The sequence below is a fragment of the Conger conger genome, chromosome 5 (genome assembly GCF_963514075.1).
Source record: "Conger conger chromosome 5, fConCon1.1, whole genome shotgun sequence".
In the NCBI taxonomy this organism is placed as follows: domain Eukaryota; kingdom Metazoa; phylum Chordata; class Actinopteri; order Anguilliformes; family Congridae; genus Conger; species Conger conger.
In genome coordinates, this window is record NC_083764.1 from 12796030 (window position 1) to 12819390 (window position 23361).

Genomic DNA, 23361 nt, shown 5'->3' on the forward strand with positions numbered 1-23361 from the left:
CACAGACACACAGAGCACAGGAGTGTGGAGAGCAGTGTGTCATCTCTTTATAAACTTTATAAAAAAATAAGTTAGTCTCAACAAGCATTTACATCTTATATTTGAACTATCTTCTTTTCTTTCTACTGCTTTTTTGCTAAATAAGACAAAAATATTTTCAACGAGGTGCAACTTGTTAAATTAAACGTAAACAGTAACTTAAACATGCACTTGTTAAGACAGACTTATTTTGCAGTGTAAGCAGCAGAGTACAGGCTGGCTCACAGGACTCCTCTACCTCCCTCTCTCTCGCTCCCAGACACTGATCTGGGGATAATCTGGTCTTAGCTCTGCCTGCAGTCATCACCACAACGGTCAATAAAGAACAAAGAGCGGGAGGCCTCTTGACCCGGTCTCTCTATAAAACCACGCGGCTGACCGCCGTTCGACTCTGTAAAGCTGAAACATCAATCCATGCCAAACGGTTTCATTTCTGTGGGTGACTGTTACGGAGTCGCATACCTGCCTTCCGTACCCAATGTCTGGAGCCGTTACATTACAGACACTGAGCTCGACCAATCAGAGAGTGACATTAATCATTATAATGCTCCACATGCGGATGATTAATACACAAAGAGCGCACTTCTGTAGAGCCCATACCAGATGTCCATAACCAACATCACACACACTGCGGCTAAAGCAATCGGAGAGTCATCATTAATCATTATATTAGTTCCGCGAAACTCCGCGATTTGTCTGAAGGTTAGATAAGAAACCTGTGACAGCCATTTATTCTTTGAGAGATGGGCTCGATAGGGAGATCTGCCGCAGACTGAAAAGACAGGGCTGAGATTTATGTATCGCTGGGTCTGGCCAGGATAAATAAAGGGTAAAGAGGAAATAAACACACCTGTATACAGCGCATCCCGGCTCACATCGACTCAACTAACATCGAGCACTTATTATGAGTTTATGGTGCTCCCTCAGACACTATATCCTCGAACCTGTCCACTACCTAACTCAGGACATTCCCAATCTCGCGCTTGCATCGGTTGTAGCTCGTCAAAGGGGTGTGTACGGACTACTGTTATCGCTTGTGACGCTGACAACTTACCGTTGTCTCCGCTCATTATCTAAACCTTTATGTTTGCTCTTCTGTTAGCCGCTATAGATAAGAGTGTGTTCTGAAGGCTGTTTCAGGCACAGTTTAACACAGTGGTGCCCAATCGTGTGCCGTGGAGGGTCGAGAGTTCCAACCAATCACTTCACCTGCTGATTTCATTAGCGCACCATCAACCAGAGAGGAGGGAACTAATTAGGGAAATGGGCAGGTGAAGTGATTGGTTGGAATGAAAACCCATATGCTGTTTGTGTGCAGTCGGAAGTGTCCTATTTATGAGTTGTTAGCAAAGTCAAAGTCGTAATTACCAGTGGGGAAACCAGCTGGGATTTTTCCTGATACCCGAGTTCCTGAGTTTTGACATTTTAGTGGTGTATTTTCAAATCACAAAGGCAAAAAGCAGGGAAACTGCATATACGGTTATCAGTAAGAATCATATACATTATTACGGCAGCGATATTCTTTGTACGTATTTAGTAGTTCTCAAATTTCAGCAAGCCCAAACGTGATGAATGTTATGAAACTACACTGCATTACAATGCATTCCTAAATACACTGCTAGCCAGAAACAAACAGGCTTCCATGGGCATCCGTTACTTTAGTTTATTTCCGACAAAGAGCTTGAACGTGTGAGATATGGTAATTACGACTTCCAAACCCTCCGCGGCAGATGATCGGTTACCGCTGCGCTGACTCACTGGTGCGGGCGTACGACTCGTGACACGTCCGGGCGATCTCCGCCGCCAGCTCCATCTGATGGCCGGTCCTGTCCTCGGGGGCGCCGTCGGCCCCCAGGGCGAACATGCCCCCGGCGAAGCAGGTCAGGTGACCCATCTTGTGCTCCAGCAGCCCCCCCTTCCACTCGGCGATGTAGGTGAGGCCGCCGCTCGACTTCCGGATCAGGTTGGTCTCGATCGCCTGGGGGGGACACGGAGGTCGGAGCGGTCATTAACTATTTTAAGGGACGCAACATTGAACGGTATTGTATTGTGCACATTTTGTATTTTCTGCCCATGGACTGTACAACAGTGCTGTGGTTCCTGACAAATAATAATAAATAATAAAAAAAGTGATCAGAATGTTCTAATGCTGATGCAACAATCACTACTGCTAATTCTAATGTTACTACTAACATTCTAATGCTGATGCAATACTCACTACTGCTAATTCTAATGTTACTACTAACATTCTAATGCTGATGCAATACTCACTACTGCCAATTCTAATGTTACTACAAACATTCTAATGCTGATGGAACAATCACTACTGCTAATTCTAATGTTACTGCTATCATTCTAATGCTGATGTAACAACACTACTGGCAATACAAAGAGTTCTAGAACGCTGACAGAATTCTGAAGAAAATAAAAAATTTCAATAGTGCTGCTCTTCAGATGGTTAACCTGCTGGATGGGCCCCCTCTGTACTCAGGGTCCCCTGTGACACGGGAGCTTCGCAGAATAACCGCTCCCGCACGGCAAATCATCGATCGCTACAAGCCGCCCCCCCCATCTCATCTCTCTTCATCATGGCCGCTGCCCGCTGTCATCGAATGACTGACAGCATAGGTCAACTTATTACAGGAGCGCTGTGATATAGAGGCACCAGAGCGCCATGCTTCTAAGGCGAATGAAGAACTCCCATTCCCATGGCACCGCCTGCACTATATTCCTTTTGTTGTATTGCTTTGTTTTGTGTCATCAGCCATCCTTTCATACCGCAGACTTTTACGGCCCTTTCGCATTTTACATAACGGCTCTGAACGATGCAATGTAAAGGCAATCTCACAAAAGAATCATCATAATCCAGTGATACATATCTGGTCGGTAACATTTCCACATAAATGCTGAACGGTTTTGTTTCTTCAGTCCAGGAAACTCGGATGAAATTCATTCAGCTTGTTGTTTAATCTCCCAGAGACGCGTGACATCCTGTTTAGCAGGTGCCTGCAGCAGAGTTGTTTCCTGAGATCCTGAGTGGACCAGTTCCTCAAACCTCAGAACAGCGTGCGCACTCACGGAAGAGACCCACGTTAACCTGAATGTCCTCAGCGTCTCCGGAGCTCTGGCGAAGGCTTCTGAATCAGGAGCGAGCTGAACAATCATGTATGACTCATTCGTGGAAGACTTATTTACACCATAACATAAAAGAGTCAGAGCACTTTCAAAGATACTTTGTGAATGTGAATATGTGAAATAACCGTTTCTAATCAACTTAAACGGAGCCATGGGATGCAGCTATGTAGGTGAACGGGGTCACGTGTAATGGAACTGCAAAACGATTTAGCCGTGATGCTGAGCATGCATCTCCATTAACTGCAGATTGCGTTCCGTAATCCCGGAGCCTGTGAGTCAGCTAAATACCTGTACACTCAGTGCTCCCCGGAAAAACACATTACAACCCATCGACCTAGAGATCTGACGAGACCAAAGTACCCCCAATCCTGCAGGGATACATTGATTGGGCGGAAGATCCAGGGAACGACTTGTCAGAGTGTAGCTGTGGGGTCAGGGCTGCCCAATCCTGTTCCAAATCCAGCCCTGGTTTTCTTTTCTTCCAGATAATTAAAATGAACAATTAGCACTACTCATTGGCCAGACTCTTCACATCAGGTAAAGGGAGGGTGGAAAACCAGCAGTGCTCTGCCCTCAAGTGAGTTGATGACCCCTGCCGAGGGCAGAGTGCTCAGGCTGTGATAAATCTCCGCTTCTGCACCTGCTTCAGTGGCCTGTCTAGTCGCGCTAAAGTCGTGCGGGGCGCTCCGCTGGCACCGTGGCTCTACAGGGGGTGACACTTCAGCACTTCAGCGGAAACGTCTCGCTCTGCTGCAGCCCGACGCCGGCAGCGCTACGTGCAGGCAGACGAGGGGGGGGGGCATCAGCAGTTCTGCGCCGCGCTCCAGTGCATGCTGGGATGGGAGAGAGGTTTACCTGCAGAGCGTCGTAGTACAGCTTCTTCCCCTCCTCGTCCGCTTTGTCGGACATGATCCAGGCCTTCAGCAGGTACTCGTAGAAGCTGTCGCCCAGGCCTCCCACCGACACGTGATCTGCAAGGCAGGAGCACAGGCAGTGACTCAGGACATTCTAAACTAGTATTAGCAGTAGTGATTGTCGCATCAGCATTAGAATGTTAGTAGTAACATTAGTATTACCAGTAGTGATTGTTGCATCGGCATTAGAATGTTAGTAGTAACATTAGTATTAACAGTAGTGATTGTTGCATCAGCATTAAAATGTTAGTAGTAACATTAGTATTACCAGTAGTGATTGTTGCATCAGCATTAGAATGTTAGTAGTAACATTAGTATTAACAGTAGTGATTGTTGCATCAGCATTAGAATGTTAGTAGTAACATTAGTATTACCAGTAGTGATTGTTGCATCAGCATTAGAATGTTAGTAGTAACATTAGTATTACCAGTAGTGATTGTTGCATCAGCATTAGAATGTTAGTAGTAATATTAGTATTAACAGTAGTGATTGTTGCATCAGCATTAGAATGTTAGTAGTAACATTAGTATTAACAGTAGTGATTGTTGCATCAGCATTAGAATGTTAGTAGTAACATTAGAATTAGCAGTAGTGATTGTTGCATCGACATTAGAATGTTAGTAGTAACATTAGAATTAGCAGTAGTGATTGTTGCATCGACATTAGAATGTTAGTAGTAACATTAGAATTAGCAGTAGTGATTGTTGTATCAACATTAGAATGTTAGTAGTAACATTAGAATTGGCAGTAGTGATTGTTGCATCAACATTAGAATATTAGTAGTAACATTAGAATTAGCAGTAAGTGATTGTTGCATCAACATTAGAATATTAGTAGTAACATTAGAATTAGCAGTAAGTGATTGTTGTATCGACATTAGAATGTTAGTAGTAACATTAAAATTAGCAGTAGTGATTGTTGCATCAGCCTGAGAAGCTGTCTCCCAGTCCTCCCACCAATACGCGATCTGCAAGGCAGGAGCGCAGACAGTGACTCAGGAGGGGGGGAATTTGCACCCCTCTCTTCCCCTGTCCCCAGCCGTCAGGGTGATGCATCGCCTGCCGATGGACCGCCGTAATCTGGCCCCGCGAGTGTGTTTACACCGGGTCTAGACGCCTCCCTGGCGACAGTGCACTTTTTCGGCTATGAAGGACGTGACTGGACACGGACGTGGGGTGCCTGTAAAGGGGAACTGCAATGGGGAAGGGGAACGGGACAATTCCCCGGCGTGGGGGTGTCTGGAGGGGTGATATTTAGGGGCACCGAGTGAGGGGGGGGGGGGGGGGGGGGGGTTAAGGACTAGCGGTATGGGTCGCCATGCCCGACCTCAGGCGATCTTCCGTCCTCTCCGCTCACAGTGACGAATGACTCTGCAGTCGGCAAAACGGTGTTTGTCATATCGATCGTCATACTCGCTCATAAATATTTATATGCCATTAATGTGCGCCCTTGTTTGCGGGATAAAGATTAGACGTCAGCCGCGATATCGCTGATGGGCGCTCTGAGGACCGCTGTGGCGCATGGCCTTGTGGGCCGATGGGGGTGGTGTCAGGCGGTCATTACCACCGGGGGCCAGGACCGTGAGAGGACAAGGACCTTGACCCGACCGTATATCTAGGGACCAGACTGAGGCCAAAGGCAGTGGTGTTTGGAGGTTGGGGGGTTGTGAGAAGGGCCCCTGCTATACCATTTTGTCACCAGGAACATGGGAAACGTTTCCTCCAGAATTTTGATTGACACCACCAGTAGCCATGGTGACGGTATGAAAATGACATGAACTAGCTGGCTTTGATTTGGGGGCAAGGTTATGACAAGGTCTTCTAGAAGACAGGAACGACAGCCATTTGATGTTTCCTCCAGAATTTTGATTGACACTACAGGTTGCAAAAAACATTTGATTTGACATAAAATATCTGCCTTTGAGGTCATCGCCAGGTCTCCTGGAGGACAGGAGCATCAGCCATTTGTCAGCTCTGAAAGATACTGATTACCTACGACTCATGGCTGACCCATCACCATAAAGAAAACGCGATCTACGACGGGTCGGCTGTATTAGAACGTCAGCGGGGAGTATATTAAGGCGAGGATCTTAAGGGCACGGTGAGGGCATGCAACGGAAGGTTCAGATCATGATCGATCATTCCTGCTGCGTAGGAAATGTGAAAAGGGATTAGAGTTTAAAAAGCCCCGCTGGGCGGACAAAGGTTAATGTAATCGTTAGGTCGGATCACCTCTGAGACTTACATGGCTAAAGTTCAGACCATCGCGTAGGGTTATTACATTTTTTCCTCACTAAAAATATAATGGCTAGATGATATTTACAATGAGGGGAAAAAGGTTTTTTCTATTCTGCTGATATTATTTGCATCCAAAGTGCGCTACACATTCTGGGAGGAGATGATGGCCCCGATTTATTTCCTGTAACCGAGGTACGGAAACAGTTCATTGTTTTATTTTACTGCCCTTAATCGTCCCCTGCTACCTTAGGCTAGAGTTAACCATTTTATTGTAGATTGTTACTGATCTCCTGCAACCTTAGTTAGGAGTTCATTGCATTATTTGGTATTGTTCAGACTCATGTCCTGTAGCCTTAGTAAGGAGAGAGTTAATAATTTTATTCTGGATTGTTCAGACTCAACTCCTGTAACCTTAGTTAGGAGAGAGTTCATCGTTTTATTTGGTATTGTCCCAATTCATCTCCTGTAACCTTAATTAGGAGAGAGTTAATCGTTTTATTCCATATTCCGTATCAGACTTAATTGTTTTATTTGGGATGGCCCACATTCATCTCCTGTAACCTTAAAGGAGATGTGGTTTCCTCTCCGCCACACAGAACACAAATAAACCACTGGGGCCCCGGACCGTGACCCTAGCGGCTTGGACAGAGAGGGTGCCGTGTTTGTTCCGGTCCCGAATCCTGGCTGTACGTTTCACCGACTTCCTCCGCTGAGAGAGCGGGGCTGTTTGTGCACGAGGCCATTAACACGGAAAGCACTCAGCTGTCCCCCCCGTGCTCTGGGTCAGCGCCTCTCAAACACTCCCAGCGTCCCGCCAAATTACTGACCCGGGGATCACCGGGATTAAGCCTCCCGAGAGGGTGCTGTGTAAATAAAAGTGTTACGGGACAAACAGAACGGAACGACCCCTCCCCATCTGTGTCTCCGGTAGTGGGGTAGTGGGGGGTGAGTCATTGGTCGACCCTCCCGGCTGGAGAGCGCTCTGTTTATGCAGGCAGAGACAAGGGATGGCTCCCGACAATGTGTGAGCGAATGGTCCTCGCATTACGACTTAAACTTTTTTTTACTGTATAAAATGTCTGCTCTTTTTAAGTAACAGCTTACCCCATTGGCAAATATTGAAATAAGTAAAATTGTCTTACCTCTGCCGATATTTTGATCTTATACTAGAAATATTTAAGTAGAATATTTGGAAAACACTATAAATGTTTAAGTCTAAATATAAGACTAAAATACCCTACAGACTTTTTTTTTTCTTTTCTTACAAGTCTTTGCCTTGCCTGGAAGTGAACCAATTCGCTAAGTTAGGTCCAGAGACAGATTTTATACCTGTAACTTTTCCAGTCGCTTCTGTAAGGTGAGAAATTACCACTGAGGACTCATCTGTCCACATCCTGCTGAACTGTCCGCTTTTCCAAAACACACAGATTTCTACCCCGGAAAGAGGAGGCCATCTGGCATCCAGCTTCAGGGATGCCACACTAATGATCCTGTTATCGGCTCTGCCAGCGCCGTTCGGCTGGCTGCCAGCCCCACCAAGCTACCTGCCCTGTAACCAGACCGATGAGAGCCAGATCTGGCAATGGTATACGACCCGCTCAGTCCAACGATCCGCTCAGGGTCCTCGCATATCTTCCCTACGTAACGACGAACCAAACTGTTACGTGTTGCCTTTTGATTGCTGTAGACTTTTGATCAGGCACTCAAAAGTACGTTCTGGGCCAACAAGGTACGAAATTGTTTTGGGGCTGGCTCTGAAAGCAAGAGCACAGCACACAAGTAGAAGTTAAATATCTGCAAATACACAGTAAATACTTGAGCGTATGGGTTTGTATTAGTAAGCTATAATGCAGACACTTCTTTGTGTGGGGCGTCTAATGGGTCCAGAGTCCACAGTCTGTTAAGACTATACGTATCTGTGTATGCTTGGATGAATAGGTTGCGCCTCAATTATGGCGAAATAGTTGCACATTGTTGAAACATTACTGAGATGCTACCCAAAATGAGCAAAGGAAATATAAAAGGAAATTTTCCCACCGGCTTCACTTCTTTTTAAAGTTCTGAATATGTTTGCAGCAATCAAAATGTGATGTGTCAAGATGAATCTTCGAGTACATCCCATACCGACAACGGGGGACAGGAATTTACCGGAACACTAAAGGCAAGGTCTAACGCTCAGAACAAAAGGTTCTAAGCTCACTTTGTTCCAAAATAACCACCACAAGCTGTCCAAATTTCATATTTACTTTTACAATATCACAGAGCTCAGTCACTTTCTTTTCCTTGGGTTTTTTTTTTACTCCTTATGGTGTGTATACAAGTATAAACTGTCCAAACTCCATTATGTGCTTTGTTATGGCGCTGGAACATAAAAGCAATTCAAACAGAGCGGAATTGCTTGGGTACACAGCACTGCGGCACACACAGTTCTAATGACGGGAAAATTGCCGCGTTTAGTCCATCAGCTCTGCAGACAGTGTGCCGCGCTCTGGGTTAATAGAGGTGAATGGAGACAGAAGAAAAAGAAGAAGGAGGCAAAGACTTGAGGAGGAGGCTGACTTACGCTGCCCCCACTGGCCGCTGTTGGGGTTCAGGTAGTTGGGGTACAGTCCCTGGGGCTTGTCCAGCCGGTTCAGAACCTTCCGGATGTTCATAACCTTGAAGGAAAGCAAATGGATGTACACACAGGCACAGACAGACAGAGGAACAATGACATTTTAATGCAATTCTGATACATGGACTTATAGTAAAGACAAGGTAAAGCATTAATAATGACTATTTCCCAGGGAGCTTATATCCTAAGGGGACAAAAATGCCAAGGCCTTCTAGAACCACCGACACTTGTTAGCCGCTAATGCTAGGCGGTAATGCTAGCCGCTAATGCTAGCCTTACCTTCTCTGCGAACACAGGCTTCCCGGACAGCTTGCTCAGGTGCATGAACTCCAGGTGCAGCGTGCCGTACTCTGCCAGAATGCTGCTGCCTCCAGATGCCCAGGGCCAGTTCCTCCCAATGCCGCTGTAACACAAGCGCACCGGCCGACCTTTAAACGAACCTTCCCACCACGGCGGGTCCCAGGTGCGGGACTCCGCTTGTATTTTTTTAAGTGACGAGCAGTGAACTCTTCCAGGATGAGGGCCAACTCTTCTTATGATACTTTTTTTTTTTTGTCTTACACCTGAAAACTGGTGGAAAGGGGTGATCAGCAAGCAGCTGGCGGTGGAGACTGCGTATTAAGGGATCGCTAACCTCTTAACGTGACTGCTAACTGATGCCAAGGCGTTGGCACAAAGTCTAACCCTGGCGAAGACCCAGGCCCCTGCCTCTACGAGAGTACAGAGCAAAAGTGCAGCCTCTCCAACCTGTGGCCCCATCTCAGAGCGATACAATACCATACAATCTATTAAAATCAGCTGCTTGCATTGCTCATGTCAAGTTATATAACCACGGTATGTGCCCATATACAGTAGAAGACATACAGTATAGCACACGTTCAACTCTCTGCAACTCACTGGAGCCTACTAGTTGACAGTAGGCACCTACTGCAGGATTTGACTATGCTCAATTTTATTTATTTATTTACTTTTATTAACAGACATCTGCTTTACGGAACACAAAGGCAAATGCAGGGCAGGATTAAATATGCTGTGTCAAGAGTAGTCAAGATGTTATTCTCTGTATGCATTCATCGCTGTCGACTTTTAGAATGTCTTTGGCGCGGTTTCATCCCCAGAACTCCTCAGGTTCATTATTATTCATGCAAGGTCTGCAGAGGCCAAATGACTGTGACCTTCAACTGCAACCAGTCGCATTTAGTTACCGTGTGATTTCCCTGCAAAATCTCTACGTAACAAACCCAGTTCCCATACAGTGTGTGTGTGTGTGTGTGTATATGTGTGTGTGTGTCAGCTCCGGGCTGTATCGACAGTACACACAAAGTCTTTGTGGTGCATTCCGTCCATTCTGGGCCATTTCAATTACGGGTAATTCGAGTGCAATATTGCCTCCTGAGTTGGCCTGATTGGGCACTCGTGCCGGGGCCAATTATTAAGACAAATAGGACAGTGTCGGAGTGCTAATGGTGCATAATCACAGACTCCCAAAAATAATGGCTATTGTCACTTTTGTTATTAAACCTTTTGTCTGGAAGACAAAGTGTGTAAGATATCTTTTTTTTCATTAACACTGTACGATTCGGTCAGATTAATACAGCCTGAGGAACGGGGTGATAAGGAAAAAAAACAGCCTCTACAAACCTGAGAGAGATGGAGATAGAGAGGGGGCAGACACAACGGAGAGAGGGAGGGAGAGAGAGATGTGCATCAGCGCGAGCGAGCAAGGTGTGTGTGTGTGTGAGAGAAGAGAGAGAGCATCAGTGCATGTATGTGAGTATGTAAGTGAGTTAGGTGTGTGTGTATGTGTGAGGGAAAGGGAATCAGTGCTTGTATGTGAGAGGTGTGTGTATGTGAGCGAGGTTTGTGTGTATGTGAGTGAGGTGTGTGTGTGAGCAAGTTGTGTGTGTGCGTGTGTGAGAGAAGATCAGTGCATGTGCGAGAGAGAGGTCTGTGTATGTGAGCGGGGTGTGTGTATGTGTGTGAGAGAGAAAGAAATAGAGAATCAGTGCATGTATGTGAGAGAGGTGTGTGTATGTGAACAAGGATTGTGTATGCATGTGTATGTGTGTGAGAGAGCATGCATCAGTACATGTATGTGAGAGATGTGTGCATTTGTGTGTGAGTATGTATGTGTCTGCATGAGAGAGAGAGAGAGCGAGCGAGATACGAACAGAGCGGGGGAAGAGTGTGTATGGCATACTGAGTAGATATACCATCTGAAACAATGCTCCAATATAGCCACAGGAAATGATATTCTGTTCATCACTTTGAATGTACTTCTCCTGGACAGTAGAGTGAATATACTGTAAGCAGCATCAGTGCGCTGGACTGGCCTGGTCACAGGGACACGTCTGCTCAATAAGTCATAGGGATGACCTGAATAAGAGATGGGAGGAGCCTAGTCTAGCCAACCATGATGGAATCTTGAAATCTGTAACAAGTAAGGAAATGCGCCACTAGTGTATCTAACACGTCGCGTCTGCCAAATGACTCACGTAATGTAATGTAACGTAACATAACACTCAACCTTAACAACTTCAACATGAAGTGCAGTGCGAATGGGTCAAATGAACTACAAGAATATAAGCAACGGCCTTAACGAGGGTGTACACCAAAGTGAGAAACTAATAATCATTTCTGGGCATCGATGTAAAGCGAATGAAGTTAAGCCTAAAAAGTGATTACTTCGCAACTGGACTGTTCATACACTTTCACTCTCCGCACGAGCCCCCGCTCCGAACACTGCCTGCACAGCCCCAGGTGCTGAAACAGAGGCAGTGGCGGTCACGCCACCGCCAAAGACAGGAGCACCGACGCACGTAACAACAGCCCCGAATCCCCGCAACTTCCCCGCGCATTCTGCCAAAATGATTAGTTTTTCATTATACGGGTGATTAAATCGCATTACGCAAATTCGGCAAATCACAAAATATCGGTACGCTGGGGAGAAAAAAATGTCATGTTCCAGCCCCTGAAAACACAGCCGGGCGAGGGCGGTTTAGCATATCGTGACGGTCGGCGAAGTTCGGGGGGATGCGGGTGAAGACCCCGCACCTTCCATGCGGACTCCCTGCAGGCCAGTCCGTAGGACATTTCTACATCTGCACATTACGGCATTGCTGAATAATATCCCGGTTCATTGTACCGAGCACTGTATTATACTCCGGAGATGAATTGCGCTGCATTAACCCGGAGGGGAGGGTTCACTCCCACTGAGAGACTGAAGTGGAGCAGGTCTCTGCCCTGGGGCGAGCCTACTGGACGAATGTCTCCGGTCATCGAGGGCAAGCCCTCCTCACTGAACTACTGCCTACTGCAGCCAGACGCATGACCCGACAAGACCCAAAACAAAACACTAATTGTTGCCAAGAACTTCAAAACAAACATCAGGGTCGGACAGGAATCACCACGGCAACAGCAGGGAGACCCCCCCTCATGACCCTCCTCCCTCTCCCCTTTAACCCTTTCAGTCCCAAAGAGTGCGATGTGGCACTTGAGCGTAACTACCTTAAAATCCAAGAGAGCCATATAGTTGCACCTTATACCTGCTATACTATTGTTTTGAGCCACTATTAAAACCCTACAAAATTCTCAACTTTCTCAATTTCAACCAAAGCCAAAACCCCTTCATATTGGGCTCGGGACTGAAAGGGTTAAATTGGTTAGTTTCGGCATCACCTGGTCAGGAATTGGGGCCTTTAATGACGGGTATGAGTCTTACCTCAGGCAGACCACTCTGACATAAAAGAAGACAGGGCCTCGCAGGGAATAAAAACTGCTCCCGCGGCGGAGTAACAGCCGCGGCTGTGATGTCAGCTGACCGCCGGAAGTGCCCGCGCTTGTGTATCCAGATCGCGGTGATGCAGAACCTTGGCGGCTGCTCTTCGGTAACTCCCCCCCCCCCCACCACCCGAACGGCGAACGGCCGTAATTCTCTGGCTTCCTGCATCCTCTCCCCCTCCGCCCCGGGAGACGTACATCCGTCATTCACAGCCTAATTAAATTCTTTAAATCAAGCCAACGCTGCTGCGGGCAGAGCCCTCTGAAGGGCTGGGGGACTGGGGGAGGGGAGGAGAGGGAGGGAGAGAGGAGATAACTCAGGAAGTCTCGACTCGTCTGGGGCGAAAACCTCGGCGCGTGGTGGGGAGTGAGGCACACTGCGCTTTGAAGCACTAACTCAAGATCAACTGCCCCCCCCAAAATGTCTCAGTAAATACTGTGGACTCACCCTGCCGGTTTTATGTTTGAATTCGTTTCAGGATGTGGAGTTAAAGGAGGGGGGGGGGGGCATAGTCACCGCAAGGGTGTGTAGATTAATCGCCACCATCACACGCAGTCTTAGCCTGTACTTGAACTCTACAAAAACTGCTTCGGACCTGCTCAAAAATATCCCCTGGAATTCACCCAAAATATTTCCCCCTTCTCGCCTTGTACGAGGACTCCTTGCCCCAATTAGCACTGACGCAGGACCCCTGCTTGCCGTAGCTCTTAGTTAAGATTGACTGGTAAATGTTTTCACATCGGGAGAAGGAATGCTCAGCTGCATGGTGAAAGCACTTGTACACTGCTGTGTAGGGGAAAATGACCACAGCTTAAATTGGCATCTCAACTGAATGTACGAATGTAAGCATATCGATCGTGAAATTTCCCCAGATGACGAAAAATGATTACGCAGCCTGAAAAGCACACAGAAATAAATCTACTTGACGGCTATATTTCCGCTTGAGAGCAAGAGGGCAAAAGAAGGTAAAAGAGTTAAACTGTGTGAAGGCATAAAAAAAGTAAAGTTCATTGACATCTAGAATATTTCTTGCTGCTCATTTTACCAGGGGGGAGAGAGGACTTCTACAAAACGTATCAAATAAGATATTTTTTTACGTCTGACAAGACTGCAAATTATCAGCGTTGGCACAAGGCCCCGATGGACAATCTGAGAAGGGCCTATCGGGACAACTTCTCCATGCCGGAGAGAAAACAGACGGAGAAAAATGTTGCAGTTTTCCAACGAAAAAAAACAAAAAACTTGACTCCTACAAGACTGTTGGACCGTGCAGAACTTGCCCCCATTTTGAGTTCGCAGATACTGAACAGAGGATCAAGTCTGTGATTTTCTCCAACATCTAGCCTGTCTGTTTAGTTACACTGGCAACAATGGTTTTCTCTAACGTAAACTCAACGTGTTCCGAACGGCAAGTTAACTCACCATGTTCTTTCATGATGAATAACTAAAAAATGACTTCCAGATCAGCTTTGGTTTTTGTGTGTGTAAAGTATAATTCCTTAAGTCTTCATACAGTAAAAACAAAGATAAAAAAACGAAAAACAAAAAATACGAGTCACATATATGATCCATTTCACGGTCTTCTGAACACAGGGAAGTCGTTTTCTCTATTATTATTGGTCCAATTCACATCAATCAAAGTGTTTTAGTGTCTGAGATAGACAATAAGCAACCATAATCATCAACCACATTCCTCAGGAGGAAAAACTACCATTGAACGGACGTTAACTTCTGGTGGAAGAGGCCACTTCCCTGTGTTCTGTTCGGAACACGGTGCTATGTAACACAGGCAACTAAGTATAGTACTTACAAGAGTACCAGACAAAAAGGAATGTCACCCTCGGTTTGAAGTTGAAAATTCTTACATCATTTCACTTGAGTTGCAGTTCGGATTACATGTAACCGCAAGGCACTTGTCACTACTTTAAGTTGCAAGTAGGTTACCTTTAAAAAAAGGGCAGTTACCTTTAAAAGATATCACATGACAGCACAGCGCACAGTATTAGTAAAATGCCATCCGCGCTGTTGCTGTTGCATCACCAAGGACACTGAAGGTAGAGTTCTCACACCTAGCCTCCTTACTGTCCAGACAACTCAAGAGGCAATTACCAACCATTTGACAAAAGTGGTCTCCGAAGGCTTTCACCAATGGTGCCAGCGTATAGTTGCCCTGATGTTCACACTGAACTGTGGGTAATAACAACCCGTGAAATGCGGCAACTAAATTAGGTGGCAAGTACATGGAGATTTAGGTGCTGGAGACCTTGAGGACAACTTTGTTAAGTATACTTACAACAGACAGTAACAGACAGTGCAGTGTGGAGTTCTATAATATAGAACCCCCCCAGTTTAGAAAGGCCATTTGAGGAGCAACTTACGCCTGAAGCTTAAGTACAAGTTGGCTACAGGCCACAGGGAGTACTCAGGGAGAGAGATAGCATAGACTGCTAGAGGTGCATCTATTCAACAGGGATGAAAAGGACTCAGGTAAAGAGTGTGCACAAACTGCAACTCTTCTACAGACCACACGATACTACATTTCAGTTGAAAGATGAAAGTTATTCAGCTCCAAAACAACATGCAGTTGATTAGACCAAGCAGAGGCCTATCCCCTTGGGGCTTTGACTACCAACCTTCTAGGTCCTACCTTAGCGACAAGGCTATAGGCTGGCCCTGGTAATAGGTAGTAGGCTATAGGCAGTACATGGGTAAAGACCTAGCACAGGATGCTAGAGGTACCTCTGTTCTACAGGCACACAGTACTCGGCTACAGACCTAGTACAGGCTCTTCCTGGCAGCAGGTGGTAAGTTGCAGGCAACTGCACTTTCTGTACCCCCACCATCTCACAGGCTAACCGCTTCCTCATTATTGTCGAGTCTGTTTTTTTGTCAGATGACACCGTGGCAGTTTGGACAAGACTACTTTTCCAAGCATGCACCTGTGAGGAGTGGCTTTAGCACAAACTGAGCCAGTAGAGTAACACGAGAGGCTAAACCTTGACTTCCATGAAACTGCCTTGACTGTGGGTTACTCTATATCCGTGACCAGGAGGAACTTTCATGACAAACTAAGCAGGACGGGTTGTCAAGGATGATATTCATGACACTTGTTTTACCCTGAGACAAAACAAGTGTGAAAGACCTCATTCAGACAGGCTTTAACAACTCTTACACACACAGCGAGGGACGCGTTCGGTAATGCCTTTCAGTTCCCACGCCATTGATAATTCATGTTAGAGAATAAACAAATGTTTGCCTCTCTATGCTGTGCGCCAGATCCTCTGCACATTGGAGATAACAAAGACACATTCTTCCCCCACGGAGGCTAGCACACAAGCCGCACTCTAGCTGCAGCTTAAGACCGAGATTAGATAGCGAGCTTTCCGCACCAATCTTCTCAAATGTCTCGGCAACTCAAGAAATATCCTGTTATATTTGTGCTACAACTGTACACTGACAAGCACACCTGCTTCCTTTGTAAAGAGGGAGATCCGGGTATCCAGTAGATCCGTTTTGCGGATGGGTTCCATGGCGTAGTATCGGTTCCGGACCTTATCCGATTCCGTGCCCACGTCGGTAGCCCCGCAGGCCGGGGAATACTTGCCTGCAGCTCAACAACATGCATGCCTACGCCACCTTGCCTGGACATACGAGCCACTATAAAGCTCCTGACGCACATAGCTAATCGTCTGTACACTTGAACTTGAACAACGTACAGTAGCTGCAACCTGTCAATTACCCAGCAGCAAACTACAGACTGACAGCACACTTCAGTAACACTAACACTTCACTTTTATCGCATGTAACACTGATGCAATCAGCACACAAAATAAAAGCTGCTTATTTCTCCACCTGTTAAAAAAACGTTCCTGATTCTACTGTACGTAGTGGATGATTTCTACAGTACTTTTCCTAGAACTCAAAAACCAAAACATAAGTCAATTTGAAGTATTTTAGTCTTATATTTATCTAATTTATATTACCCTTTTTTGCTAAATAAGACAAAAAAATTGGCAATGAGGTGAGACAGTTCTGCCAATGGTGTAAGAAAATTTCTCTTGTCAAGCAAGTTTGAAAGAATAAAAAGATTTAAAGTCTCATTACAACCAAAACACTTAAGAGAGACAGGGTAAACAAATCTTTAAGGAATCTGGGAAAAACAAAAGGCTAAAACATGACTTTGCTGGTGTGGAAGCCCCCCCCCCCAGGGGCGTGGGATCAGAATTGAGCTGCATAAACAATGGACACGCTTTCATGCCCCTGCATATCAAAAGAGATATTTTACATTATTTGTTGTCTTTTTCCCCCCAAAGCCATGTATGCTTTGAGTCTTCTGCTAAGCTTCAAACAACTGCTATCATGTTTCCTTATAAAATACAACCACTGCATAATTAAACCCTGTCATGTTTTCCTTTATCGTTTAGGTTGTGTTGGTCACAGTCTTTGTGTGTGTGTGTGTGTGTGTGTGTGTGTGTAATATATCCTTTCTTCTGAACGGGCAGTATTTCCATATATTTGTGAACTGGCTCTCCTTAGACACAGCCACAATTTACACTCGTCATGAAGGATTCGTATGTTACATTTTCACAGACTACTTTTATGTGCTTTATATTCAGGCACATGCAAAATCAAGCAAATGTACAGACATTAGATTACTGTTCACAAAAAAAACTAACCAATTCCTGTTGTTTTTTATTCTGAATTGCATGTCAAGCTAAGAATGTCCAAAGCCCAGAACGAGCACTGCTGTAAATTGCCTTATCAAAATGACTCAAAATTGGGTAGAGCTTAAAAAAAAATACAAATAAAAAATGTATTGTTTGGAAACTGCAATCTCAATGACGGCGCAAGATTATTCTTGTGGCAGAGGCATATTTAATTCATTTTTATTCTACACGATCAGGAATAACACACAAAAAAAATTTTTTTATATGGCCTGACATGAATTACAAACAGGCTGGTGTGACAACAGGCATTCACTCACACTCACACACTCACAAGTGCGCACGCACACACTCACACACACACAAACACTCACACAGACACACGCACACATACACAAACACTCACACAGACACACGCACACATACACAAACACTCACACAGACACACGCACACATACACAAACACTCACACAGACACACGCACACATACACGCTCATACAGACGCACGCACGCGCACGCACGCACACACACACACACACGCACACTCTCCAATTTATTTATGCCCTTAATATACAGTACCACAAACAGTAAAAGCAGCCCAAAACCGTAAATAAAAATGTAAAAATAAATGTCAGTGCTGCCAACGTTACATCCAGCAATGGATTTCAAAAAATTGCTTTTTAAAAAATAAATAAATAAAAACATCAGATTTAGTCACACTTCATCATAAAAATAAAGAAATCCTGTGAATTAAAGTTCTCGGTTTTGAAAAGTCAACAGAAGTTTCCAGAACTTTAGAGGCCTCCAATAGTACTGTGTTTGTGAGGTACAAGATTGGGTAGATACAGTGAGCCCTCACTCACACTCAATTTATTGTTACTGCTGAAGCCAGAAAGCAGTCTCAAAATTGAATGTCAAATTAAAGGGTTGTTGACCTCTAGTATCCAAGGAAAAGCAGCTGCCCAGATCAGGAGGCCACACCATAAAAATCAAGAGTGTTGGTCCTTTTTACTTAATAGAAACACTGCAAAAACCAAAAAATAAGTCTGTTTCAACAAGTATTTTATTCTTACATTCAGACTTAAAATCTTGTTTCTATTACTTTTTTGCTAAATAAGACAAAATACTGCCAATGGTGGAAGAAAATGTCAAGAAAATGTCAAGCAAACGGTAACTTAAAACAAGCTAATATTTTCTACTTGAGAGAAAAAGAAAATATAATTACAATATAATACCAACGGTACTGAATTGTCAACTTGCTTATATGACCATGGCAATAGTCAAGCCTTCAGCATTACTGAGAACACCCAGAATGTACTGCAATGCACCGCCTGTTATCCATCAGTCTGTCAGTCTGTTTGTCTGTTAGTCTGTCAGTCTGTTTGTCTGTTAGTCTGTTAGTCTGTCGGTCCGTCTGTTAGTCTGTCGGTCTGTCTGTTTGTCTGTCTGTCTGTCTGTTAGTCTGTCTGTCTGTCTGGACACTGCTGGGTCTCCTGGTCCCTGACGGAGCATCCTGCTCTAACGATTTCCCATTTAATTGAATTTAGGCAGGTTAAGTCAAGTTAAACTGATGTCAGGCTCCAGCAGCAGGGAAAATTTGATTTGGGAATCCTTTATCTTGCTTATGGTCCTAATGAAGGGAAGCGGGAGCGGAGAATAGATAAGCCCAAGGAAATGGGTTCATGAGACATCGCTCACTGTGTCCGGGAAGCCACAGCTCCACCACTGCTAGGGCTTGCTGGCTCACGGACGCCTGGTGTGTGTCTGTGTGTGCGTGTGTGCGGGGGAGTGTGTCTGTATGTAGTTGCATGCAAATGTGTGTGTGCGTGTGTGCGTGTATGCTTACTGCGTGTGTGTGTGTGTGAGTGCGTTTGTGTGTGTGTACGTGTGTGAGTGAGTAGTTACATGCAAATGTGTGTGTGCGCGTGTGCGTGTATGCTTACTGCGTGTGTGTGAGTGCGTGAGTACGTGTGTGCATGTGCGTGCGTATGTGCGCACATGCAAATGTGTGTGTGTGTCTGTGAGTGTGTGTGGGGGGGTGAGTGAGTGCGTACAAGCGAATGGGTGTGTGCATGTATGCTTACTGTGTGTGTGTGTGTGTGTGTGTGTGCGTCTCAGTGTTGTAGAAAGATCTCAGGAACTGTTATCTTAAACTGCTCCTCAGAGACCACAAGTATGAATCCACACAATCGACGTTAAACAGAAATGCACAGATAGGCACTGCAGTACACAAAAAGAACCTCAAAGAATGCACTGCGCCTAAATTTCTATTCATGAGGAGGAATTTTCACACCTGCAGAAGCTACACTTTTCATAAGTACAACACACAGAGGAGCCAGAACCTGCAAGCTTAAAAACAGCGGTGTCTGCAGTTTTAGCAGAGAGTCTTCGAAGTTTGAAAATCGACAAGCGTGTGTCACTCAACCCGGCACCCTGCGCTACACTTCAGCTTGAGCTCGAGTCCCGGACCTCCAGGCGTTTGATAAATGAGTCGTGATTCGTTGATAAGAGTTGTGATTCATTGAGAAGAGTCGTTATTTATTGACATGGTGTTTTTTTACCCTTCTGTTACTCTGTAAAGCGTCTTTGTCACAGTCCTGTGCAAAACATACTATAGAAATAAATAGAATTCTAAAATGAAATTAAAATTGAAATCGTATTTAAATAACTTTTTCGTGACATAAGGCAAACATATTGACATTGAGGTGGGTCAGTTTTGAGATTTGCCAAGCGGGTAAGAAAATTTCACTTGCTAAGCAAACCACAGCATAAAAGGAGTTGATATTTTCTACTTGCGAGAATAAAAATAAGATGTTAAGTCTCATTACAAGACCAAAACACTTGAGACAGACTTTTCTGCAGTGCAGCTCCTTTTTCACTCTAATTGACTTCAGAGCAGGAGGGAAGGCGGAGGCTAACACACCTGGGCTGTGGCAGCTGTGGCCCCCGCCTAAACTGACATCTGCTAAATGAGACGGGAGATTTTTCTCCGGGCTGTTTGATCTCTCCCAATTCCTCCGCTCATATCAGAGCCAAAATATGCCTGCCTGCCTACCTGCCGCACATTTGGGACGGCAGGTATCCAATCTGCCACGTTACCGACCTGGCGGGGGCTGTGGAGGTTTCGATATCCAGAAAGCACAAAGGGCTATCTGAAGATCCCTGACCCACTGATGGGCTGATTCCGTTTCAGTTTGTTTCTGGGAATATGAGCAATTAGCCTGACCCTTTAAGGCAAGGATCATCATATCTGGCAATAAAATCCAAATCCTGCCCAGGTTTTCGTTTCACTCAGGCAATTAACTGAAAAATTAGCACTACTGATTAAATTAAGGGAGGGTGGAAAAGCAGCAATTTTCAGCCCTTGAGGACCGTGAGTCAATGATCCCAGTGTAAGATCACAAATATGCCGTGATGGATGATCAACCAGTCCAGCCCCCACCGTGACCCTGACCAGGAATAAGCGAGTTAAGATAACGGATGGAAGAATGGATCACAAATACGTGATTAAAAGGTAGAATGTTAACTGAACATTTCACCATCACTACTGGCAATTGAAAGAGTTCCACAACACAGACTTAAAGGCCCACAGCATCAGCATCCTCTTCCTGGTTTTAGTACACAAAAGGTTTCCAAAGTGCAGTGATGTAGGTTCCTAAGCCCGCCCCCAGAGCCAAAGCTCAAAAACACGCATGTGCATGTGGGCCTTTAAAACAATCTAAAAACCTCCTCTTTAAGGGGTTAATGGTTTGACTGCAGCAGCACACAGAAGGCAAGGGGACAAAAGTCACACACATAATCTCTCTCTGGACAGAAAACAAAGATCCTCTGTAAGGCTTTATTGTGATCAGTGCTGTGAAGTAGCATCTGCTGCTCCTCGCTGCTTTGTCGGACAGCCATTCCAATTAATCTCAACAGCTTCTACTTATTTTTTGTTTAAGAGAGAATTCCGATCCTTTCATGTGTTTGGAAAGCTGATTATATTGACTATCGGGTCCCAAAGGTTTTGACCGGATTGATCATTCCGAGAGCGCGATATTTCGCTGCACCCCGCGCACAAAAAAAACAAAACAAAGAGGAAATATTTCCCAGAGTAAATAAATCAAACCCGGCGAGAAAGAAATGGAGACAAATGATTTAGGAGAAGCAGAGATGAAATGAGCCCCATAATGCACTCTGAGCTTCGTCGTCAATTACCACTGCGGCAGGAGACGCCTCGCGCCCTTTTCCCTCTCCTCCACCGCCGTTTTCCGGAAGCTTCCTTCTCTTTACCACTTCAAAGACATGCTTTTTTTTTTTTAGCAATGCATTGCATCACATTGCACTATATTTGGCAGACACTTTTATCCAAAGCAACATACAGGTAAGTGCATCCCCAAGGTCATGGGAGCAACTCCAGAACACAGGTAAGACACAGTACAATGCGCATGAATTATCAGCTATCCGTAGCCATGAACATAAGTCTAGTTCACAGGCTAAGCACAGGCTCAGTCGGTAAAGTTACGGTCATGTCATAAACTAGAAGAGAGCCATGTGCCACGAGATGTGGTAAAAATCTACAACATCTACAACATCAAGGAAGAAACAAGTGTGAGATGAAAGTGCAAATAAGCAAGATCCCCCAACAAGACAGACAGGCTTTCCTCTGGTCGGCCAGAGGAGACTGATCCTCTTGGATCTCTGAGCCATGGACCAGGTGAATCAGGTGTCAAGGTGCTGGGCTATGACAAAAACCTGCACCCAAACCGGCCCTATGCACTTAAGACTGGCCACCCCTGCCCTCGACAATCCTGAATAATTCAGCGTTTCATTCAGAAGTTGAATGAGCTGAGCTATCCAATGGATTTAGAGGCAAGATCAAATGACTGCAGGTTCAAAACTGTCTCTTACTGGCCTGCTGTACCCTTATAGTTATTTATGCAGTAGCCAACGAAAGGTTGTCTACAGCCTACATAAGAAACTAACAACTCACCACCCCAATATAAAATAAGTTTACAGGCTCATTCAACTTGTATGAAAGATTAGCCTTGACCTTATCCCACACTCGGCTTTTAACCTTGATATTTAACTTTTTCCCTGTGAGACCATCAATGATACACTGGGCTCCCACACATGGCTGTTAACCTTGAGATTTCATGTTTTTCCATCAAACTATCGATTCTATTCTTCGCATTGTGTCCATGTCATCGTGCTGAAATCTAACTGATTTTAAATTAAGCTCCATGGCAATTAATCCCAGCAACTTAAAAAGAAAAGTCATGTCCCAGAAATACTTTGTTAGGACTCGCTTGCGACTCCTTAACTTCTCATCACAGTTAAGTCTTGTGCTCTGTGTCTAGCTCTCAATGTCAGCTGCTCTACCTAGCGCACTCTCTGTGGAACGTGGCAGGGAACAGCCGCTAGCTTAATGAAATTGGGTTAGAGTAAATATTTAACACGTCTAATGAAAGTGAAGGAGTCGCGGTGATGAACGAAAGTGGGCCAGATCCGAGATCTTAACGCAGCCCAAATGTAGTTTTTCCTGTTCTCAGAGCAAATTGAAAATGTCAGACTGGTGTCATGTCCTACGGTACCTGAATGAAGTACTGTATGTACTACACGGTCATGCCCTTGAGGTTGAAGCAAAAAAAGACATCCTCCTTTCCATCCTCCACGACCACCATCCAGAAATATGGGGGGAGGAGACGAGTGGAAGAAAGGAGGATATATTTTTTTCGTATTGGGTTTTGCGCCTGTAACCACAAAGACAGGATCCACCTGTTCTCACCATAACCTGAGGATTCTTAGATGCGGTTTTCCATTTCAACAGTAAAATTAAGTACAATGCAGTACGGCCTAAACAGAAAAATAAGCTGAATCATCTCGCAACTTAAGAAGTGTCTGACAAGTTGTCACTGAAAACACGCAAGAGATGGATGCTTTTCATATTTACAAGTTTCATATTCTTTCATATTAACATTTCTGTATCCTTTCAAA

At 45.1% G+C, this 23361-nt stretch overlaps 1 protein-coding gene across 1 annotated transcript in view; it reads right to left on the minus strand.

Annotated features, from left to right (window-relative positions):
- man1a1 (mannosidase, alpha, class 1A, member 1) overlaps positions 1 to 23361 on the minus strand; it is a 134787-nt gene that overhangs the window by 12466 nt on the left and 98960 nt on the right. The window contains exons 6-9 of the mRNA XM_061242087.1: positions 9219 to 9342; positions 8889 to 8982; positions 4030 to 4145; positions 1798 to 2017 (exon numbers count right to left, since the gene is read on the minus strand). Of these exons, the coding sequence (XP_061098071.1) occupies positions 1798 to 2017; positions 4030 to 4145; positions 8889 to 8982; positions 9219 to 9342 (554 nt within the window). The remainder of the gene's footprint in view (positions 1 to 1797; positions 2018 to 4029; positions 4146 to 8888; positions 8983 to 9218; positions 9343 to 23361) is intronic.